Source organism: Plectropomus leopardus, chromosome 9, assembly GCF_008729295.1.
Source record: "Plectropomus leopardus isolate mb chromosome 9, YSFRI_Pleo_2.0, whole genome shotgun sequence".
Classification (NCBI taxonomy): Eukaryota; Metazoa; Chordata; class Actinopteri; order Perciformes; family Serranidae; genus Plectropomus; species Plectropomus leopardus.
The window spans coordinates 14,794,341-14,818,834 of record NC_056471.1 but is presented as its reverse complement, the minus strand read 5'-3'; the positions used below and the strand labels follow the sequence as shown (position 1 = coordinate 14,818,834).

General features: G+C 41.3%; 1 protein-coding gene across 2 annotated transcripts; it reads right to left on the bottom strand.

Annotated features, from left to right (window-relative positions):
- Positions 1-1,152: 1,152 nt before the first annotated feature.
- On the bottom strand, positions 1,153-24,390 carry ccnjl (cyclin J-like). Of its 2 annotated transcripts, none has more exons than XM_042493674.1 (6): positions 24,140-24,390; positions 23,015-23,125; positions 18,949-19,159; positions 6,952-7,251; positions 6,666-6,825; positions 1,153-5,095 (listed from the first exon to the last, which is right to left on the bottom strand). In XM_042493674.1, the coding sequence occupies exons 2-6, from the start codon at positions 23,090-23,092 to the stop codon at positions 4,576-4,578; spliced, it is 1,269 nt and encodes a 422-aa protein (XP_042349608.1). In that variant the 5' UTR covers positions 23,093-23,125; positions 24,140-24,390; the 3' UTR covers positions 1,153-4,575. The 2 variants fall into 2 exon arrangements, with proteins under 2 accessions (XP_042349608.1, XP_042349607.1); XM_042493673.1 differs by having other exon boundaries at positions 23,015-23,122.
- Positions 24,391-24,494: the final 104 nt, after the last annotated feature.

Here is a 24,494-nt window from a genome sequence, read left to right as displayed (position 1 = left end):
AAACATTCCTTTGACATTATCATTAGCCTCTACTACACAAATATTTGATCAGTTAGAAAGTAAGAGTCTAAAAAATGCAACATATTTAGATTTACTATTTGTATGTGACTTGTTCCTGGTCAACAACAACCCCCATGAAGTTTTTGCGATACACTGGGATTGCAGCGTACCTCAGCATTTCTTTTTCAGCACCCAGCTGACTGCTGAACACCAGCTGGCAGCGTCCTTGTTGTCTGTCTGAAGCATTGTGAACACTGGTCTGCACGGCAGTGATCCCCATCTTTGCAGCTCATATCTGCTCCTCCATTACCGCAATCAGTGGCCAAACAACAACGAACATTGGGTTTGTACCGAGGAGAATCCTCTTCATCACAAACTGAGCCTGTAAATCATGCTTTGGCCAAATCCAGTCAGAAAAAACGCAATTAAGTCTTTTCCTTCCTTTTTAATTGTAATTGACTGTATTACTGATTGAACTTGACTTGTTGCTGTGTTTACTCTGCTAACATTGCAGTTAGCACTTGTTGCTACGGGAGCAGCACTGCTGTGCCAGCAGCTGCCTGCATGCTACATCATCAGCTACAACGCAGTCCCCGATTGGCTGCTTACATTGCCAACTATGGTGTGGATCCCTGATTGGCCCGAACAGATTGTGATTTCTGGAAAGTGTTTGGGGTGGCAAAGAGTCCAGACTGATACGCAGAGTAAAACAGATTGGTGAGCTCACATCATACATACATCAGCTCTAGATATAAATCCTTCATTCTGACACGATTCTTAGTTTCAGGTTTTTAAAACTAATAAAACATTTGTTTCATTTCTGTCAGTATAGCCCTCTAAACCCTACCCACTGAATCTTTAAGTCCAGAGCTCGAGCAAATGTTCTTGGTCACACTTCACCACTGGTTTCTGTGTGTTGTAGTGCTCCACTGTTTCAGTGGATGATGTGCTGTGTTGACAGCATGCGGTCACAGCTGGAGGATTGTGTGTAAAGCCTGCTGGGCTTATCACTGGAGCGGCTGCATTGTCTTCCCTTTGAACCAACTGGAGCAATGCAGTGGAAACTGTAATTTCCCTAAAAGCTGCAGGCACTTCAGTCATGCTTCCTCAAAAGAAACACAACCTTCAGTAACTCAGTTCACTTGTGTTTATTTCTCAGTGGCACGTTATGATAAAAGAATTCCTTCTACCATTCGGTGGCACATAAAAGACTACAAATTGGTACAAAATAATACAAAAATATAAATTGGAAGTTTGTGGTGTTTGTGTTTTCATTACTATCACATTAGACACGTGTTGTTTGGGGTGAGTGACATCAGCACCTTTCACGGGAGGGGGAATGCACCTCTAGCTAAAAGACAAAAGCATTCAGTAATATCTATCACTCAAAAGAGGTGGCTGCAATATGCAACATATTCATTGTGTTCAGAGCCCGCTGCTCTCCAGAGGAGACGGAGCTACAGCAAGTCAAATCACACAATTATCAAAAATAAGTTACAAAAGATGAACCAGTGGTGTACACGAGACAGTGATGGCTGTGGTCAGTTTCAACAGGAAAACAACATATTGCACCTTTGACACCTCAGTGAGAAGTTGCTCATGAATTATGAAGAAAAGAGCAAGTTGAACTCTAAAAAACAAAATTAGTTCACACCAACAGAATTAAGCAGGAGAATCACAAAAAGCTTTAACTAAAAAACATTGAAGACAAATGTAAAAAAATATATATAACAAAACTGTACAAAAAAAGTTCAAACAAAGGCATAGTATCTTAGTTCATGTCACTGAAAAACACGAGCATGTCCCTTTCAGTGATAAGAAAACAAACCAATATCTAGCTGTTTGATGAGTCATGATTATAAGAGTTGCAGTTTCAGAAGGCTTCATGTAGTGTTATCTGAGAGATGCACGTCTGATTATGAATTTAAGCTTCACAGCTCAGCAACGGAAACTGCTGAGGACAAGGCACGACATGGCCACAGCAAAATAAATTCAGTCATCATCATCGTTGCAGAAGTTGGGGGGCCACAGTAGAGCTGCTTGATTAGTGGATTAGTTGATTAGCAGAAAATTACAGCTTTTGTCATTTTTTAAGCAAAAATGCCCCAAAACTCTGGTTCCTGCTTCGAAAAAGTGACAGTTTCATGCCATTTGAATACATCACATTGAGCTGTTGGAAATTGTAACTGACTTTTTTTTCTTCTTTCTTTACTATTTTCTGTCTTTTTCTTTCTGGACAAAATAAACTGAAAAAATGAAAGCCTCAAAGGTCCAGTGTGTAAGATTTATGGGGATTTAGTGTCATCTAGCAATGAGAAATGCAGACAGCAACCAGCTGATACGTATCCCGATTAGGATTCCCTCAGTGTTCATTGTTCAGGAGGATTTTACTGGAAGCCGAATTATGCGCTGAGATATCTTATTCTCCATAACAAAAGAACCAGGTGAGCAGAAACACTGAATAAAGCAGTTTCACATTTTTAAAATATATATGCTCGCTAATGTGTGCTCACATTTTTTCTCTGATTATTAAAAATCCAGGCTTTCAGGTTTTTACCAGGAGCTGAATTATCCGTAGATGCCTTTTTCTCTCCAAAAACAGTTTTTGTTAAAAATTACTAGTTCTTCAGATTCTGCTTGTGACGGAGGGGCCGCTAACTACGAAGGCTGACATGGAAACACAAAAGCGTGAATGGCACTGTATAGAGCTATTGTTTGAAACATGGCAGTGCATGGCTGTCACCGTGGAGAAAAAAACCCGTTCCCTGTATCGATGTAAACGAAAACATAATTGTCCTCTGTTTCAGGTAATTATACACCAAAGAAAACATACTTATTATATCATTTTCCAATTCTGCCAATTTATCCTCGTAAATCCTACACACTGGACCTTTGATCAAAGATGAAAAAAATCATTTGTTTCGTTCCTTATTTAGGTAACAACATCCCAGAACCTGGGGTCCACGGTCATTTAAGGTATCACCATAGTAACCAACTGCACCGCTTGTGACTGACCGGGAATCTGGATGTGTTTATACATTGACAGGAAGTGGAAGATTGCAGCTTCAGAAATCTGGGAAGCAATTACCGTCGACTGCCCACAGATGTTGTGTTAAACCAGCGACCACGAGGTTGTTCCACTACGATGCAAACAGACTGTTTCATGCATTCAGTTACCGACTTGTCAGCAGAGTACGGTCCAGTGATGAAGAGGGGGAATATTCCAGCCCCCGCAGATGCTGCAACAGCATCCACTTTAAAGCATAACAGCAGAGAATCGTGGGAAGGCTGCTTGTTTCAGCCTTGAAACCTGAGCCTGAACAAACAGTTTCTATGAACAGGTACAAAGAAAACTATAATTAATCAATGGTGTGTTTCTAAGCTGGTATAAAAAGCTACTCTATATCAAACAAAAAAATGAAATAAAAAGCAATAAATGAGTCATCATAAATAAAAGCTATGGCATGTTTCAATGGCATCATATTCAAGTAATCTTGTTTAACTCCCTGATACTTAGTGGTTTATGTAAACATTGCAGTCATTAACACAGACACAGAACCAACAATTCATAAGAAGGCAGCAGCAATTCATATGTACAATAAACTAACAACGTCCACGTCTTCGTCACTATGCTGGTCCAGTCACATCAGTTTGTGTTAAATTCTTTGAGTGGTGCCGGAGACACTGAAATTAAAACTTAAGTACGACAAAAGCCTGCAGCTGTCAGAGACACGTTTTCACCCGGGTGTGCGAAGGCTTTGCCACAAGGCTCGACTTTGGAGATGGGAGAGAAGAGATGAGGACTGAGAGAGAAGAAAAGAAAAAAAAACACCGCAGGCGTGATCCAGCTGCGGACTTCACCTGCTGTGCTCGAGACAAGGAATTCTTCTTCCCCTCTGAGGGCTTGTGTGGTGAGGAATTCTCAGAGGGGCCCTTCAGCTCAAACAGAGGCTACAGGATCAATGCTCGCTGACACTCAGAGGACACGTGAAATTCTCTCTTTTTCTTCTTCTACCTCTCTCATATGGTGGCTAAAAAAAACTGCCAATTTTTTTCTTCTCTAAAATGTTCAATTTTTGGGATTAGAAATAAAATTTTTTTTAAAAAGTCAAGCAGCAAGATATCCTTATCGTAGATTCTTTGTGTTCTGTGCACTTCTAAAATTGGCTCAGCTATCACACGACTGAGAGGAGGCACTGAATGAGGTGGGTGTTCGATCACACTGCTGCTTTCATCTCATTCACAGTGATGACAGTCTCTTGATAACACAAATTTAAAAAAAACGGTTCAAAATATGGCAGTAACATTTTTGCAATGCGTCAGTATGTCATAGTGGTGGAGCATTTGTCACGTCAGTGTGATGACTTCCACCGGGTCTGTCTTGCCTTTGGACCTCTGCTTGCGTTTGAGGCATCTCTGTGTGAGGGACGAGGGAGTTGGACAAGCTGAAGGTGTTGCGGAGCTGACGGAGAGAGAGAGGAGATCTGTAAAAGGATATTTCGGGGTAGGGAATTGGGTCGGAAGCATAGCAGTGCACTCCCGCAGGGGTTTGTGTTCCCTCTCCGTCTCCTGGCGTCACCTGTCAAAGCAGCCCGCTGTAAAAGTGTGATGGGCGCCCAGGTAGCCCCCGCTGTAGGCCATACTCAGACAGTGACGAGGCTCTCCTGCGAGGGCCATCTGCACCGAAATGGGGCCTTGGAGAGGCAGCGCGCGAGGCCCCGGCTGGAGTCCCGAGGTCAGGCTTGAGTAGGAGGGGAACCCACCCCCAGGAGTCATGGAAGGAGCCCCAGTTAGGAGCCCCATCCTGTGGCTCTGAAGGAAGTCCTGAGACATGCTCACCACAGGCCCCAAAGCCTGGGAGTCCGCCAGCACCTGCAGCTGGGACAGGGATGGGGAATGCTGGGAGAGGGGGAAGCTGTCTGGCTGAAAGAGCAGCTGCGGTGTGGAGGAGGTGGAGGAGGACGACGAGGCTGGTCTCTGGATGGATGACACTGGAGAGAGGTGAGAGGTCTGAGGCTGAGACTGCAGAGAGGACGGCCGGTGAGGAGGAGTCGATTTGGTCTTGTTGGCCTCCTTAACGTCATTGTCATGAGCACTGTGGAAAGAAACATAAAAAAGATTAGATCACTTAAATCGATCAAATTAGAAAGTATAACCACCTTTACATTGCAGGGGGAGAGCAAAGTGTATATCCAGAAATATAAACCCATTACCAGGTCAGAGATCGGCTCGTACCAGCCCTTTTTATTCCCACACAAGTAGTGTGAACATGTGCAAACAATTACACTTACACAGATGCAGACAAATAAACACACACAGCCGCTGACCGAGAAAACTGAGACTTAATTGCAGTTGTTAAAGGGCAGATCCATTATTTATTTATTTATTTATTTACCATAGGTTTTTATGATTCTATAGCTTCCCAGTAGTGTTCTTAATGTAGTTAAATCCAAGCATTCAAATTCTGGTCCAAGTACATATGTTTTACTGTCAAACTGTGATTTTCCCAAGCCTTTCTAAAAACGTTTTTCCATGTAACCTAAAGTAATTATCTGCATGATGATGTTGCTACATATAAACCGCCATAACCCGCCTAATGTGCCTCTCCATAACTAAGCCTTCTTTGAGAAGTGTGTCATCGATCTTCAAAATTAGCTGTGTTCCTCTAATCTCCCTTACCAGCACAGAAGCTAAATGGTGTACTGCTGTGAATGCCACATTAGCTCACACAGCGCAAACTAACTGATCAGGGAAGAGCAGCAACTCCTGTGCTCTGTGAGGTAAAGTGGGAAAGTGACGTCTTTAAATGCACGAAACCCCTACAAAATGACATATTTCATCATCTATTCGGTCGGATAGCAAGATTCAGTTTAATGAATCTCCATTGATGTTAGCTAAGTGCTAAACTGGAAGTTTTCAGTTCAACCTGCAGAAGTTAGCCACTTGGGCGCATTAAGCCATGCTCGTCCGCTGTAACTCTCAAGTGTGCGTCCTCTATGGATCCATTAATGTGGAACATCCGGGTAATTTCATGACACTGAAATTTTTGGTTTCATGTGAAATTGAGCAGCTTTTATAGGAATGAACAAGGGGCCTCTTGATACAACCCCAATTCAAAACATCTGAACTATCCATTTCAGTCATTATTACCATTATCCCTAACCTACATCACTGCTTTTTGCTAATGGCTGACTGAGCATTTACATTTCAATAAAACACTTGCAGGGGCGCCCATAGCTCACCTGGTAGAGTGGACACCCCTTGTGCAAAAGGCTATGTTCTCATTGCAGCAACTGCGAGTTCGACTCCAGCACGAAGCCCTTTGTTCTCTTTCTTCCGCTTTCACGCTTACTCTGCCCTATGTAATCAATGCAAAAGAGCCCCACCCCCCTAAAAAAAAATCTTAAAAGAACAACATCCCAAACACTGGAGATTGCGTCGACCTTTAATTTACACAGCACTGAGGCTATCAGCTAGGATTATCAGAGGGACAGGCTTTTGTCAGATGATACAAACAACAATATAAGCCTCTGCTGGTTTAAGCAACAGGCATTTAATAATCCAAAACCATGGCAACCAAACTATATAGAGACTCGTCTTCCAGTCTGGCTCTCTGTTTCACCGTTTTTTCTCTACTTGACTGAGTGTGTGTGTGTGTTCCTTACAGCAGCATTAGCTCGATGCACTGGGTGAGGTGGTCCCAGGTGTAGCCTGTTAGTAGATGCAGAGCCGTCGTCCAGCTTGGGGAAATCTGAAGGCAAATACGAGATGCTGCCACACAAGCAGCAGCGACCTGGGATGGTCGGAAACTCAGGAAGGCGTGGTCTACAAGAACCCAGAGACAAGAGTTTCATAAATGATCTGATCAAACTTACGCCACAAGCTTCACAAACTCATGTCCTACTAATATGGAACAAACAAAGCAATGTCCAGTTCCTCCTCTTGACCCACCTTGCAGTGAGACCTCCAGAAAGTAGTGAGTGTATTTGTCCATGAAAGCCTTGGTCTTGGAGAGGGAGGAGAGGGGCCAGCCGTTGTACAAGTCGCCCTCCTGCACTGAGGCATGGAGGTAGTAGTCAATAAAGTGGGCCGGTGTGGGCATGCACAGATTCCAGCCAAAGGTCTCGAGTAGCAGAAGCTCCATTTTTATCAGATCCTTCTTGTTGAGAACCAGGTTCAGGCTGCACATAAAGCCCAGAGAGTTCAGCTGCTCCAGTTTGGGAACCCGGTCCTCCTTCTCCTCAAATTTACCTGGAAAGAAAGGAAGAGATGTAGCAATGTTATTAAACAGCATCTAATGCAATTCATTGTAAATGACAGTTTGAGGTGGCAACATATGTCCTACACTTCCCCATGACAATGTATTTTTTTGCAAAGCTAAAATAATCTTACGACTGACCAACAGTAATTTAGTCTGCGACGATTTTGATAATCAATTCATCATTTAGGTTATCAGGTAAAAACGGCACACATTCCAGCTCCTCAAATGTGCAAAATTTTGGGCTCCATCTTTTCAATGACACTTTTCTCTGGATATCTTGTTGTACTGTACCTGGATTTGGGATACCCCTGCCAAACACCCATTTTTTGACTGTTCCACACTGCTCCTGAGTGTATCTAAATCTAGACTGGGTAAAAATGATTCCTTACAGAAATATGTTTAGCCTTGTAACATAATTTGTTAGAGGTCTGACACACGTAGGGGATTGAAGCACAGGGGAGAAGATGGGTTGGGTTACGTGATGCGGGCTGACTGATTCTATTAGCAACTTTGAAAATTGTTACTCTTAATATCATTATTGGGGGGATTTCATTCACTTAAAGAAAAATGGCTAAATGACTTGAATGTAACAGATGATCATTTATGTATAAAAGCCCAAATGCTTTGAGCAATAATGAAAATAAAAGTTGCAGTTAATTTACTGGTAAGATGCTTTTTTTGGAAATGATAACTACAGAGGCACACTTACTAACAACTATGTAAATAATCAAATCATTACATCTTCAGGAAGAATCCCCAAAATTAATAAACAGGCTAAAAAAACAGAAAATGGTTTCTTGGTCTCAGCCAAAGTTAAAACCAGCCATCCTGATATTTGGTGATGATTAGAGATCTTTGCTTTCTTTCAATATTACAATGAATATTATCAGATGTAGCCACATGGTGCGGGTTTATGGTGAGCCCCAAAGAGCCTTACTCCAGCTTCCACAAAACTAAAGTGCCTGCTAAGCATTAGCAATTAAGCTGACTATTACTGAACATCTGGCTATAAAGCTAAGCTATTACACTAACAGGGAAACGTCACTGTAGGCTTACAGAGTGTGTTGCACTTACTGTGGATTATACAAGCCTTACGCTTTCTATGAAAAAAAATCCCAGTCAGCATGATCCCCAACATTTCTGTCCATCTCATTCACTCCATATCCTCAAAGACATTACAGCGGTGCCACTATGGTGAGCCCCCTCCCCACCCCAAGACATCCTCCTTTCCATGGCAACAGGCCTGAGGCCTCAGGGGTCCAAATGACCAATAAAGAGGGGTGACTCACTCTTTAATCCAAGGGTTCAGCAGGTCTCCTTTGCTCAAACTTCAAGAATAAGGGCGAGGTTTCTCAACAGGTTTCCCTCAAATTAAAATCTGACTTAAAATTTTAAATATTTCCAATTTAGAAGAACAAAACACATGCACAGTTGGAGTGATGAGGCTTCCACCAGGCACAACCATATTTTGACTATAAGATATACAATGTAGACTTTTCGTAAAAAAAATAAATAAAAATAAAATAAAAAAGTAGCCTCATACAGACCTAATGACTCATTAGACTGTGTGGTAGTGTATTTATCTGCAGAGACTTTGCCCTTTGCATGTATAGCCTTATTTTCTCCGGAGGTAGTAACTGTGCTGAAATGATGTCTGTATAAACAGGATAGCCAGCAGAATGGGATCATTAGCAGAATGGGTGTGACATTTTACAGAGGTGTTTTGTGTGCTACCCACCCCTGGGAGTTTTAAAAGGCACCAAATACTAGTCAGCAACTAAGTCAAAGAAGAAAAGCATCAGTCAAAAATGTCTGCAAATTGGGGAAAATAATAAGACTCAGGAAATCCTTACCCACTGACCAGGGGACGAGATCAGCTGCCATATAACAGGGATGGCAAATGACTGATATTGCCACGCTATGCTATTGTTATTGTTATTATTGTTGTTGTTGTTGTTAGAAAGAACTGCTGACAGATACTGTATGTTCCATGTCACACTAGAGGCAAATGCTGTTGTGTTAAAGGTCATGCCCATTAGAGGTGTGGCATTACATTGTTAATAATAATACTGGTATAATTTTTAATATGTTAAAAACATTTCTATTGTGACATTGTGTGTTGTCATTGCATGGTCTTGTAATTAATAATAAAATAATTTTCATATTTTTCAGTATTTTTCATATTATCAAGAATACTGTTATCATAAATATACCCTGAAATATGGTGATATTATTTTAGGACCATATAGCACACAACTTTGCATCACAGCACTTTTGCTTCTGCGATGCCTGCATGCTGTTTAAAATTCTCCTTCGGAGTCCTGCGATGCCGCCGTTGTTTAGATCTGTGTAAAAATGCAAAGGCAGCATAAAGGAGGGACTTTGTAATGGACTTATAGTGCGATCTCTGTTTAAATTAGGCTCAAGAGACACAGGGCAACAACAAAAAAAGATGCAAATACAGCAAGGCGAAAAGCTAAATGAGAGGGAGTTTGGGGTTGGCTTTCACTTTCACCGGCAAGTGTGCCAACAAACAGTTGCCGATAATCCTGCATAGTATACCTTTAGTTCTAAGTGTTTGGGGAACACATCCAGACTTGTATAATGGAAAGACTTGAGTACTGGCCTTGGTGGAGGTCTGTGCTCGTGAGTGCCCTTCAACTTAAACTATGTATTAGCTTTGTCAAAATATGCATCTAGTTGGGGATTACAACAACTGTTCTGTTGGTGTAAATCTTGGCCTTTAATCTGCAACCATGGCAACCAAACATTCAAAAAGGGGGCTTTATTGGCTGCTCTGAGCTGTAGTTAGAAGTGGATACAGTGCATACTCCAAGCATCAATTGTCTGCGGAGCCTTTCACGGACCTCGTTTACCTCTTTAAGCTCACGTCTCAGTGAGCGGGGCGTCTTCCTACCGACAAGTGCGAGTTTTACCACTGATGTTGCGACCCACCATTAAGCAAGGCAGGAGAGAGGAAGAGGGAATGGCTGAGAGAGCATGAGGGGAGGGGTGTGGGGGAACAGCAGCCCCACACAGGCCAGAGGGGTAATTAGCAGAGAGGCAATAATGGGATCTCTCCACCAGAACAGGAAGCACTATGAAACAGGGCTGTTTACACCCACCAGGGCTCGTTCCACAACCCAGTCCACACTTGCCCCATTCTCTCACCCTCATATCCTCTGGATCAGGGCTCTGTCTGCTGCTAGACTGCTATGTCCACACAGACGCTGCCATAAAAAGCCATCAATGCCCCCAATCTCCACATAACCCCAGCCTCTTTGATCTTCAGAGACACAGCGCAAGTCAATCTCCTCATTGTGCTCTGTGATTACTCTTCTGGTTTGCTACTGTGGGAGACTGAGCACATGAGAGACATGGGGAGCTTTGAAAACAAAGCAACTTCAGAGGGACCTACAGATGTACAGTTTGATTAAAGCCGCAAACAGGTTTGACTTACTTTAAAAAGAACTGACTCCTGTGTGTATCACAGCCTGATGGCTTAACTGTGGTCTCATTCATTTCAATGTGTTGGCACAGCAGGAGTGCAGCCACAGGGGGCTCAAGTAAAAAGACAACAAACCCAAAAAACACAGGGCAGTTGGGCAAAAAAAAGTTAATTCTGGTTCCACTTTATCTGTAGCACAACCCCATGTAAGATAAAAATGCTAATTAAGGTTGCAAGTACCTATTACACACATCATGCATTGTTCTGTCTTTGTTATTTGACCGATTATTTGTTTGGTAAAAAATCATGAAGAAATGGTTCAAATTGCTCTTCATATTTTCCTAAAGCCCAAGGCGACGCTTTTTCAGTCACTCCAAAAAATAAAAAAATTCAATTTACAATCATAGAGGACCAAAAAATCCAGCAAATATTCACATTTGAGAAACTGCAAGAATTCATTTTTGGATTTTTATCCATCATAAACTTGAATGGTAAATTGGTAAAGATTCCTGCTGGATAATATTTTGTAGATACACTAATCCACTGATCATTTTAGCTCTGGTGCTAACTTGACTTTGGGTACTGATGGCAAAATGATGCTTTTCAATACTTAGGTTTGAGGAACATATATGTATTTCTACAGGACCCCTGCACCCCCATTTCTGCTAAATTTATCAAAGATCTGGTGTTTAATGTCTCATAATAAACACACTTAAAATAGTTTTTTTTCCCGAAATGCTGACTACTGTAGTATTAGCATGTGATATCTGCCCCATAAAAACTAAACACAATTAAGAATCTGACTGAAAATTAAAGCATTTACTTTATCTATATCTGCACAATGTGATTAAAATCTGTTACCACACTTTGTCTTTATGTGGCTGTCTTTATATCCAAGACAAATGTTCCTTGAGACAAATAAAGTGATCTTGAATTTTAATTGCGGATAGTTTTCAGTACCTCATGTTAAAGACACATTTCAGTCTGTTTCCAAAAGGTTTGAGCTCTATCCACCAACATATACATGGCACACACATCAATTTCAATACCTTGTAGTACTGCACTATTTAGACAAACACAATACTCCTAAGCTATTTTACATGGCTAATGAAAATCAATATTCCGCCAATATTCCCCATTTACATGCAGTCGTGCATAGCCCTAATGCGTTGTTTTAGTGAAAATATGGAATCGTGCAATAGCTGCAGTCGCTTGACATTTTGCTTCTTTGCATGAAACAGGTAAGAGGCTGTGCGTCCCAAACTGCGGTAAAATCCCCATTTGAGACAAATGTTCTAATTGGCCTTAATACATGCCCAAAGAATGCTCCTAAAGTGTGAGTAATATCGGCATATCAAATGTCTTCAGGCCATGACACACCAAGCTAACGGTCGTCCATCCACCCTCGTTGGGCAGATGGCGAGAGTCATTGGCGCAGTGTGTCGCACATTGCTGGCCCTCGTCGGCTTTTTTTCCTCCGATTCAGTATTTTGAATAGGCGGCGGCGGCCGTGGAGCCTGTCAGTAAATATAATCACTCTGATAGGCCATTCAGCTCAGCATGCGAGAAGAGAAACAGAAGTGAAAAATGTTAGCATACAGCTTAAGTTATGAGGGAGTGAGGTTGAAACAAACATGTTATATGATCAAAGATTATTTTTCTTTAACCACTGAGCTCTTAACAGAAACATTTCCTGATGTGTTGTGTTGTTGTTCACTGGCGCACAACAAATATGCTTTGTTCTTTCAATATTATAATGTGCTCACTGTCTTTCAGTTTCTTGATTTGAATGATTACAGACAACAGCTGTCTGCTGGCATGGAGGGTATCTCCTCTCACGCAGGCGCAGAACATTCGTGTGTCGGGTGTCAGTTTGGTGTGTTCCTGTGCAACTTTTAGGCCGAGACACGGCAATGTCAGGGCAACACGGCAGGGGGCTTTTGTCGCTGGATGGATAAACCACTGAACTGGATGTCCTCATTCATGTGTCATCTTTTCACCGATACCCTGCAGCAACAACACCACTGCAGCCCCTCACACTGTTTTACTGTTGTCAGTGTGGCTGTGTGCATTCCTCTCCTGTGAGTTCAGCCTACCTGGAATGCAGAGCGCTAAATGATCCTATCTTAAGTCAGAGAGCAGGCAAGACACACTGATGAGGGAAAAAAATGACTCTTTTTTACTACACCAGCTACCTTTCCATACACTTCAACTACAGGACACCTATCTGTCCTCACAGCACCCACAGGTGACGGTGATGACGAGAAGAGGTCAAGTAAACAGGGGGAAGTCAGAGGTCAGGGGTTAGGGAGAGGTAAGAGCAGGATGCAGGGCCTCCTCCCAGGTGTGCTGTTTGGGAGAGAGGTGGAGGTGGAGGTTGGGGTGAGAATGGGTTGAGAGTGATAGGGGCTGTTGGGAAACCTGAGACTGATCTTCTCACACAAAGACCTCCGTTTCTGCTGCTCTTCATTTCACAGACTTACCTGTATGTAATTCAAGCACATTTTGATCCTCTAAACTAAATTTAACGTCACCACAAATCAGTTTTACTGTACTGTATTATTTGTGTGTTGTGTTCTTGTTCACTGGTGCACCGCAAACATGTTTTGTTCTTTCAGCATTGGATTATTATGTTGTTTATGTGCTAACTGGCTAACTGCATTTTGGTCTTAATAGAAAAAGAGACATGCCTTGAGACTACAATACCCTTTTTCCACCAAAAATGGCACGTATATGAAGGTTTTTTTAAACCCTGGAAAACCTGCTCACAGTAGGCTATCGACTACTTTCTTATTGCCCGTCAACCAGAGCCTTCCTCCTTTTTTATATGTGTTACTAATTCAGTCTTTCTCTCAAACTTGGTGGTGATTAAATTTTAACTACGTTCAAGCACAGCTTGGACAGAGAAAGGTGGTTATTTGTGGTGGTGTGTCTTCGTATTGCAATGGAAAAGTGTTTAAAATTAACAAATCCATCCGGGTGTTATATTTCCATCACTGTCTATCAGAGCCTGAATACCTGTGACTACTGCAGTTTTTGTCCCTGGAGTGAATGCCGTTGGTACCTTTCCCACTAAATACAAAAGTAAGATGTTAGTGGATGTTAGTGAGTTTTTGTGCTGTGGGGCTAAAGAAGCACAACCTGAAGGAAAATGAGGAAAAATTTAGATCATACAAGACTCATTGTGGCAGAGCTTAAAATTGAATCCATAAGTGAAAGTAAAAAAACATTTTTTAATGCTATCTACTGATATCATTTAATGTTAATACTATCTTGTTAAAAGAGTTAACTGGAAAAAAACACAAAGGCAATCTTCATTTTCTTCCTCTTTCTCTCCTTCTTTTTCTCCTGGATTTGACAGGCATGGAGGAATTTCCTCTGCTGTTCAAACTCCTTTTATTTGCCGGTTCATCTTTCATTGGGAGTGTGAAATTGGTCACAGCTCCATCACAGAATCTCCGTGTTGCCACCCCTGGCCCCAGCGGCTCTCACAATGTAGGCCTGGGCCGACCCCTGACCCCTGATGCTAATGCCTGGGTGACCAAGGAGAATCTTAGAAACCCAACCCTGTGTACTGGTGTGTGTGCATGTGTGTGTGTGTGTGTGTGTGTGTGTGTGTGTGTGTGTGTGTGTGTTTTGGGGTATCCATCCACTGAGGGGGTAAAGCACCTTGTGTAAGTGATGTGGGAGTGTGTGGGCAAACAGAGCCTCAGGCATTACACAGCAAAACACAAAGCTTAATGCTACTTGTGGATTACAATTACACACAAGCTCTCGTGATCAAAATGGTGAACTGATGCTTTGGTAGCATCCAATGTAATGAATAATATGAACATTTTCAAGCCCATCTGTACATCTTTACATAATTTCTTTAATTGTGAGAGCCCCTCATGACAACAGTTCAATCAGAATTATTGTCAAGCCTCCAAATGGGGGATAGAGGGGGATAAAGGGGGAAGTGGGTTCCCTATTAATCTACATTTCAGGGCACCCTGCTGGGTGGTTCAGTTCTAACATGTCCCATTTTGCAGGCCACCACCTCTCCCTCCCTTTCTACCCTGTTTAACATCAGCAGCAGACCTGCCTTTGAAGTACCGCTCCACTCGTTTCCCAACCCCCCAGGGATGTGGGGCTGCTTTTACTGGCCGCCCTGTCCCAGGACTGGTTTGCTCCCCCTGTCCCTGACAAGGTGAGAGAACCAAGAGGAAACAGAGCCGGCAGCAAAAGGTAAAAGCACACCACTAGAGCCTGAGTCCGTTAAATTGTTATGTGGCGGTACAGCAGGGCCCTTTCAATGGAAAATTCTCTAAAGCATTAGACTTCAGTGTGAATTTTAATTAGATGATTACAAAATATATAAATAAATAAATCAGAGGTTTATCACAAGGTTGCTACAGCGACCATCTCCTTTTTTTTTTAGCAATGTTCGCTAACAGCAAATCTCTCCCATACACACAAATACAAGCCTGCAAACACAACAACCTCTACCCCTCAGCCTCTGCTCCCCTCCCCCTCTCTGGGAAGGGTCTGGCTGGCTGGCTGTCCTGCTTGCATTGACGGGCTTTTGTTTGAGGCCTGACTCGGAGAGCATATGGCAGGTGCCCCTCAGCACACAGATCCTCCCCACCCTCGGGCTCCCAGGCCTATCTAAGTGCACTGCGTAGTCAGTATGACAGGGGTTCTTGTGTGTTTCACAGGATGCTCTTTTTTTGTTTAAAAGGCCCTTTGCAGAATCAGGTTCACTGAACAAAACAGATTAAATCCAGTTTCAACAATAACACGCTGCAGAAATGCACCGAGCATCTAGTGATCAGAACAAAGAGCCAAACAATGAAGTTAGTGAAATATATAAACAAGGGTTGCAAAAGTATGAAATTTGAACGGTACAATAACCATCTCAGAAGATATCACTGTTTTTACAATACAGTATTAAAGAAATATTATCATTATCAGTCTGTGTGACTCTTTAAGGAAAGAAAACAGAAAGATTACTTTTGGTTGAACAAATGTTTTATCACTGTAATTTAGACTTGAAACCATTTTTTTAAAAAAAATGTAAGTACGTGTTAAAGTCTCCCTTTTGAAAATAACTAAGATAAAGGTGAGATTCTTTATCCTGTTGCATTTTGTTTCAATATTGTATATGTGCAAATGTACACAGTAGGATAATTGTCAGCTTTTATGTCACAGTATACCTTAAAACTGGCACATCACTGCAACCCTAATACAAACAGAGAGTCAAACATGGTGACAATGTATACTAGCTGGCTGCAGAGGCACATCCATGATGTCATTTACCCAAATAAATAGCTGCAGTATGCAGAGCTCTGACTTCAGGGACCATGATCTGCCAGGAAGACTGATGTGATCACTGCAGGACGTCATGGACCGTAACACAATAGAAACTTAACTTTGAGGATGTGGACTGATTTTTAACAATGCGATGTATACACAATGGTCTTTACTGAAAGTCACATTAAATTCCTCAGCATTATGGTTTCTCGGAGTAATTGGATTCTCTGGAATGAGGTGAGGCCTCTAAATAAGCTCCCAACAGTCAATAACAGTGAAAAACTGACCATAATCTCACTCCTGCAAATGAAGAAGAGCTCATCCATGAACAAACACATGCACACACAAGCACCGACAAAAACACACACACACAATAGAGTAACAGGATTAAGCACTGACTGCTGAGAGGCACAAAAGAGGTAGCGATTAATTAACCAAGCGCGGAAGCAAGGACATTTTTAAGAAAGACAATGCATGTGGCTGTCAAAGACAGGCAGCAGGACCTGGGGAGGCCGTTCAATAACTAGGCCAGATTCCAAAGCACCTCAGGACAGATAAAAACCCAAGACAACTTTGAATCAAACGCCCTTTCAAGCCTTCATCAATCATGACTGAGACTCCCTAGAGTCCTCGAGGAGTCAGAGGCTGGAGAGCAGAGAGAAGGGAGCCTGACTAACTGAGAGCCACAATCAAAAGATTCAATAGAAAACCAGATTAATCTATTAGAGAACAGAAGAAGAACCTCTGTCCAGGTTGGATTGATAATATTTCTATCACTCCATGAGCAAACTCTCAAAGCTATTCTTGGATTCTCATGAGATTGCTTTTAAATAAAACTGCTTTCAAGTCTCATATTCAAATTTATCCCACCACAGAGACTACTCTGATTGCAAAGATGGCCTGTGTGCGACTACACATACACACACGCATACAGAGCCCTCCCAAGTGAGCAGGCCCTATTCCAGACTCCCACTTTGACGGCATCATTAGTCTAATTACCCATGATGCCAAGGGCTGCACTAATGTACAGAAAACCTCACAGTATGTTAATCACAAGACAGACACAGAGACACTAATAACTACCAAACAACCTGCACCACACATCAGTGGGGAGGAATGATTAGCATACCTGCTTTACATGAAAGAAACACAGAGACAATATTATATTTCACAGCAAAAGAGCGTGTTTAGTTATCACTCCTGCAGAGAACACTAACAGCTTAAGAAAGGAGGCAACTACGACCAAAGAATAACATCATCAGCCAAAGGAAAAAAAGCTATTCAGGAATTTAAATTCAAAGCTTTTACTTGATTGTTTCAAATCTGTTCAATCGCCAAGTATGTCCTCTGTCAGGCAGCAATTTAAAGAATAAGGCTGATGTTATTTATGTTTTTTGTCGACAAATCCCATTTCCTTAGTCCAACTCTAAAACTTTCCAACTTCTCTGTCCAGCTGACTCAGTCATAAATTCATAGCTTCACAAGCTCAGTCATTTGCTAAAAAAGCCAGCCACTGTAGTTTTTAGCATACATCACTCAAACAGGAGGAAATGGTGCATTTGTCTGAGGCTATTTTCAGCCTTGGATTAAAAAATAGTTGGTGTTCAAGTCAGTATTTATTACAGACTGTCCAATATGGGATTTTTGAAACTAATTTCAAAACAGAAAGAAAAACAGGCCTTCAGAATGCTGCCTTTTTACACAACTAACTTCATTAAAGAATATTTAACATTATTATATTTAGCACGACACTGTCCACCAATTCGAGAAATAGAAAAATGAGCATTCTGTGCTGGACAAACTATGTAATTACACGACTGTCGGAGCCACTGAAGCCATGTTTTCTGCTTTGTGTTATTCTATATGTTCTGTAAAAAATGTTTTCATATCGGTGCATATCAGAAAACATGCACGCCGCTACTGACCTATCTGTGAGAGGCACGTAACGGCCGATAAAATCGGCCTACCTATATACTGGTCAAGCTCTAATGCTCACAGCAGCAAGACAGTGTATGTGCTTTTTAGTCAAAATAAACTACGGAGCTCATGTTCATCACAGTGACGAAACACGACAGCCAGTAAAATATTGAGACACATTTATGTGTTTTTTTTAGTATTCCTCTAATCAGTGTTGCACTGAAAAATACGACTCATCTTGTGAAAAACAGGCTGAAAGCAGAGAAAAGTGCCATAAGAGAATTAGCCTGAGGACAGAAGTGATTTGTGTGAGGACAGTGGGTTGGCTGTCCTCTGCAACAATTCACGTTTTCAACAGAAAATCACACCTTTGATTAGAGGACATTTTGACCTTGGCAGGTGTGATACTATTTCAAACTGACTGGATGAGACTAAAGAAACAGCAGCAGCCCCAGTCAAGTTAGTGCAGCCAGGATCAAAGACATACATGTAGTTCTGCGGACACAAACATAATCCCCGACAGTTTCCCCTAAAACAATGGTTCGCTCATCCTGCCTCAATGGAAACCTTGTTTTTGTCGACCCGACACTGCAGCTACAGTAAACTGTCGACACAGGCTATCAGATCAGCCTGAAGAGAGGAGCTGGAGTTAAAAACACACTACCGTGGTCTTTTGAGTGTGAATCAATTTAGCCTTGTTGGAGGAAGTGTTGCACCTTATGCCATCTGTGCATAAACCACAGTGATAGTTTCTCTCTTTGCACAGAAAATTTATAATGTAGCTCCTCTGCATTAACTGCAAAAGTCAAAATACAATTCTTTGCAAGATGACACAAAATCTTCTTGGTCAAGTTACTTATGATGTAGGTTTACACTAAAGTAATAGAGTTTTTTTTAAATACAAAAATTCGAATATGTGGAGTCTTGAGAAGTAAAATGAATAGCTGGTCATCAAATAAATGTTTCTAACAACTTAATAACAATGTAGACTGATTTACTGGAAGAAGAGGAAGGCAAAAATTGGACTTACTAGCTAGGAGCAGACAGGAGAGGGCGATGACATAGAGCTGCTTGACGGCCACATCGTAGTGGTCCATGAACAAGTCCAGCAGGTAGACGGCTAGGTGGCGCGCTGTCGGACATAGTTGGTAGCGATTACTCAGGATGGCCAACAAATCTGCAAAGTACCGCCGCATGCCGATCTGCGGAGAGTGGGCTCGGTAGACCGGCAGCTTCAGCTCCTGGAGAGGGAGAGGAGAAAAGGGATGAAGGGGGGTTAGAGGAGCAGGGTGGGCAGGAAGAAGCGGAGGAGAGACATGGGGGTTGTAAAGAATATGCATAATAATAGTGAGCCATGCATGTCTCCTGCTGACTGAGTTTAACCGCTGTCAGGAGCGCGGCTGTGTCTAAAATATTCACATTGGGAGGAAAAATCCATTTACCATAAGAAATTCTTTATTATGTTTCAGCCTCATTTCAGTTTCATTTAATTCACCATCACTGCCAAGAGGAGCTAATTTGGGTCATTGCAGGGGTCTCTGAGCAATGTGCTGTGTGTGGTGGTGGTGGTGGTGGGGGTTGGTTCCTCCAGTAGAAGTTGAGTTGTAGATAGGATTAGGTTTCACCCCTAGCACATCTCCTATTCATGTTCAATTAGCTACATGTGTTTCAAAGTGGAGGGTAGATACTCGGGGGCATTAGCATTAAATTACCCTTTACAATCAGCTTCAGAAAACAGAGGAGCAAAAGGATCTAGTTTCAAAATCTGCCGCAGAGTAAGAAACAACTAACATTTAGTACAAACTCACAGCCTATTCTTTCTTTGTATTTAAGCTTCTTACATCAAAAATGTTTTTGTTTTTCAAAGATGTTTTTGCTCTCTGGGAATCTGAGTAAAAACAAGGGCTTTTTGATTTGGATTTAATAAGAGATTGAGGATTGGTAGATTAATCTCACAGTGAGGGGTCCTCACATGAGAGGAGAATTGCAGAAAACATCCACATCATGTTGGGATTGTTGTTTAGAAACATCCCTGACTTTAAAGCTAGCTCAGTGTGGCTTTATATCTCCATATTTCAAAATAAAGTCATAGAAAAGCATACTACAGTCAGTATTTAACAAAACACAATTTTCTGTGAGCACAAAATGTACCATCACTGTCGGGTTTGCGCGAAATATCAACTATTTATATTTGTGCTTGATGATGCTCAGACTGACACTTCAATAGAATCTAAAAATACACAGTACCCCCCTACCAAATCCACATACAGCCACTCCACCCTCTGTGCCAGAACCTACCATACCACCCAATCCTCCCCAAACTCTCCTCTCCTCCCACTGCTTCTGCCTCTGGTCCATCTGTCTGTCTGGGAGTACAGGGGCAGCAGGAGAATGGGGGGTAGATGTGAAGGGTGGTGGGGGCTGCTGGAGTCTGGAGGGGCTCCAGGGGGGTCTGTGTGGGGTGGAGAAGGTGCCTTTGTGGGGGACCCGCACCGTAATTAAGGATTCCACAGCTGCCTCCGCCTGATTTGCATGTCTGATAATTTGCCACATGCTACACACCACAGCTATCTCCCACATCAGGGCATTACCGCTGCAGCAAACGTCATTAAGGCTGGATGAGACTGTGGGAGAGCAGGCGCCATGCAGGAAATCTGAACACTGTGCGAAGGCCTTTTTACACACAGCTCAGATACTCTTTTCACCATTCCTTTCATTACTCATTTTACTGTGCTTTCAGCTTACCCACGTCTGAAAACATCCAGTCATCAAAAGTTTCTGCAAGCATTTCTCTGTTCAGCTGTAAAGCAACCTGGTCAAAATAGATATCCTGAAATGTGAATTTTTAGTGCTAAAGCTGGCAATTATTTTAAATTCCAGTTTATCTGTTGACTGTTTTCGACAATAATTTTTCAGTCAATGACCAGCAAGGTGACCTTTCAGATAACAATGATAATCAATTTATTTGAGTCTTTTTTGAGCAAAAATGTCAAACATTTGATGACTCGTGAAAATTCACAGCCTTTTTTTATCTTGCATTATAATATGTATTGAACTGATGGTCAGATAAAACAAAAAAAATGTCCTTTTCACTGGTTTCTGATAAATTTTAATACAGAAAATAATCTTCAATGAAAATGACTAGTTGCGGAAATGTAGCTAATCTTCACAATTGAGGTGCAGAAACAAGCAAATTTTAATTATCACTTGAAATATGACTCAAATAATATGACTCATAATGGAAATTGTCTTTTGAAATTATATGGCTGCAATGGGGTCTAAGAGCATTTAGATGTAACAGTCTTTAAAAACAAATACTTCAGTCTTTAGTGGAACACCAGGACAACGTGATGTTATGAGTAGATGTAAGCTCACTGTAGAGAAAAATTAAGCCCTCGTTCTTGTGCAGAGTGAAAAGACTGTCTTCCTGGAAAACGTATCTTTATGCATTTAAAATTAATCGTGTAATCGCAAACAATAACTATAATAATACAAATAATTGTTAATTGCAGCCCTAATTGTGAGTTTCACAGGATACTTTCCTTACATGGTCAAACAAACCTACTATAAGTAAAACAGAGACGAATATACAGTGTATTATCCTGTAGATGTGCCTAAATAAAGCAATCAACTCAAATCTTAAGCATTTCCTTAAATTACCTTATATAACTTAGCAGCATTACAGTGAGCATGTGCTGCTGTGACCCTGTTGCTCAAGATTCCACCAAAATGCTGAAACAGAGCAATCAAACCTAACATTAGACCGACTCTCATTATAGTATATGAGAAAAGTGTGGGCGTGTTGTTTAGTTTCCTGCTCTGCGTGCAGATTTTCAGTCTAATTGATGTCTCACTCTGAGTCAGACATTGTCCAGCATGAGTAAACTGTGTATAAATGAATGAATCACATACACAGCACACACAAACATCTGATCCACAATCTGATCCACTATAGTCCTGCGTACAATCTCTGGTACACTCAGGCACCTGATATCTAAAACCTGATCTGTATTCCTCTCCCTCAGCGTGAAGCTGGCAGCCGAGTCCAAGCCCGAAGATGCCAGTCGAGTGACAGATGTCTCCATTAAAGTGACACATGGGAAGAAATATGATCACGCTTCAAGGTTAATTAAGACATTTTCAATTAATGAGCCTTAACTCCTCCATGTAATCTAATTTAGATCATGTTTAAATAGACAACAGGACCATGTAATTATATTTTCCTCTCAACTTTCAATACATTGTGTGGTGTATAATAAGCTAGGATGTTGCTGTGGAATATCAACACAGGCCTGCTGGTTCAGACCATCATATTTGTAGGTTAGCAAATTATGATCACAATCATTGTCAATAAATTTGCTACTTATTTTCACTAAAATTTCAGAATATGCTGAAAAATGTCTCAATTTTCTCTTGATCAATTGGTTGCAAAAAAGATGGAAAATCAACTGTCTGTTCATTTCTGTTCATTTTCGTGTCAGTGTTTTTAATGTTTTATGCAGAGCACTCTGAATTGCCTTATTGCTGAAATGTGCTATATAAATAAATTGCTTTACCTTATAACTAATGATATTTCATTTTTGACATATGTACTATTATATTCTTTTACCTCAATTTATAGTTGGGTTATTAAATGCCACAAAATTGGAAAAAATGTCCACTGTAAGTTCTATTGTGACTTTTTGAAGTGCCTTTTTTATCATGCCAATAATCAACGACCCAAATGTGAATAATAATGAATGAATAATGAATTTATTATGATAGGATAGAGATAAAATCTAAAAATACTCACACAAAAAGACTTAAATAATTGGTTTTATTGCCATTTTTGATGCAATATGTATTTAAAACAATTATCTGTTGTCACAATTGTTGCCGATTCCTTTTCTTTCATTCATTAAGTGATGAATTGCCTAGTCATTGTATTTTCAGGTTGTTGGAGAATGAAAATGCTTGAAAGATGTTAATGTTTTTCAATGTAAATGTCAGACTTTGTTAAACAGTAACAATGAAACAAGGTTTAGCTCCCAGGCTATTGTTAACCAAACCACAGATTCCCCTCTAAATAAAGTAGTGCTCAATAATAGCAGACTCACCTTGATGCGGAGCGATTGATGGATATCTGCAGCTAGCTGTCCTTTCCACCATTGTAACTCCCTCTCCATCTTTCCCATCCAGAGGAGACTTTAAAAATCAAGTTTTATCTGCTGAGACACAAATGTCCAAAATAAGACAAAGTTCAAACATTCAGAGAAGTGGCATGCTGGCCTGAAAGTGGTGAGGATAACTGGAAAATACTTTTCAAATTGGATAAAACCATCTGATACAAGACGAAGTTAGAGTAATTGTAGTAATTTTCTCATTTAACCTTTTTTTTTTTTTTTTTTTTTTTTAATCCGAGCAAATTGGCTTGATTTTCTTCAAAAACATGAGGGGTAAAGGCAATGAGCGACCTGATAAGAAATTATCTACAAATCGCAAGAAATTCTTAGATTTAGATTTAGATTTTTTTTTTAAAGCTAGGGAAAATGTATCACTTTGCTTTTTTTTTTTTTCCTCTTATCTTTTTCGTTTCTTATTCTTAAATCATTTTCAGGTCATTTCCTTGTAATTTTTTACTAATTTCTTGCTAATTTTGGGGTCATTTCATCTTTTGATGCTAATTGCCCTTTTGCTAAGGTTTCAAGGAGTTAAAAGATTTTTAGAAGCAAATCAACTTGATGCTTGGGTTTGTACCCACACTTAAATTAGGCTATTATTTTCCTTTTTAAAAATTCTTGTGAAATACAGTCGTTTTGACAAAGTTTTCAAACACATTGCTAATCTTGTAGCAGATGTCTGTTTCCCTGCATAGGCCATTTTCTCTGCTCGGGAATTTAAATGGCTCAGTTAAATACCCGCTCGACCACACTGCAGGTCAAATGAATCAAAGCAGCCTTTCACTATTTCCATTTTCACACGGTTGTTCACTTCCAGCCACATATTTCTAACATATCTCACACTTTGGTTATCATTCAAAACGCGTCTGCACCACGAGACAGCGGCCAAACAGTGAGGCTACACAAGTTAACTGCCCACCGAGCTCACAAACACTCGTTTATAAAACAAAACAGCACACTGCAACGGCACTACACATCTGAACACAAACACGAACCGTTTCTCCAACGCGGCAGACACCGGGTAAACTTTTCATCTCGGTGGTTTTTACATGTGCCACTCACCGCTCCGACGGGAATGCCCCCCAGACCCCTTTGTCTCAGTCCGACATCCTGAACTCCTCTTCGGCTCAACTTTGAGAAAGACCTCTTTTTTCCGGCGAAAACACAACGTTCAAATCCGCTGGCAAGATCATACAACAGCTGCCATCGCTAAATCCCGGCAACAGGCGTTCGGTTGCGCCGTTTCCCCCCAACTGTTTACACTTTTCCGAGAGGTTTGGCTCCGCCGTTTTCTCTCCGGTAGCTCCGCTGTAACAAAGTAACGTCCTCGGCTGCACCAGCTGCTGCTGTTGCGGTGCGAGGCTCGTGCGCTCGACGTGAAGGGCCCTCCTCCAGCCTGGGAGTTGTAGTCCTTTAG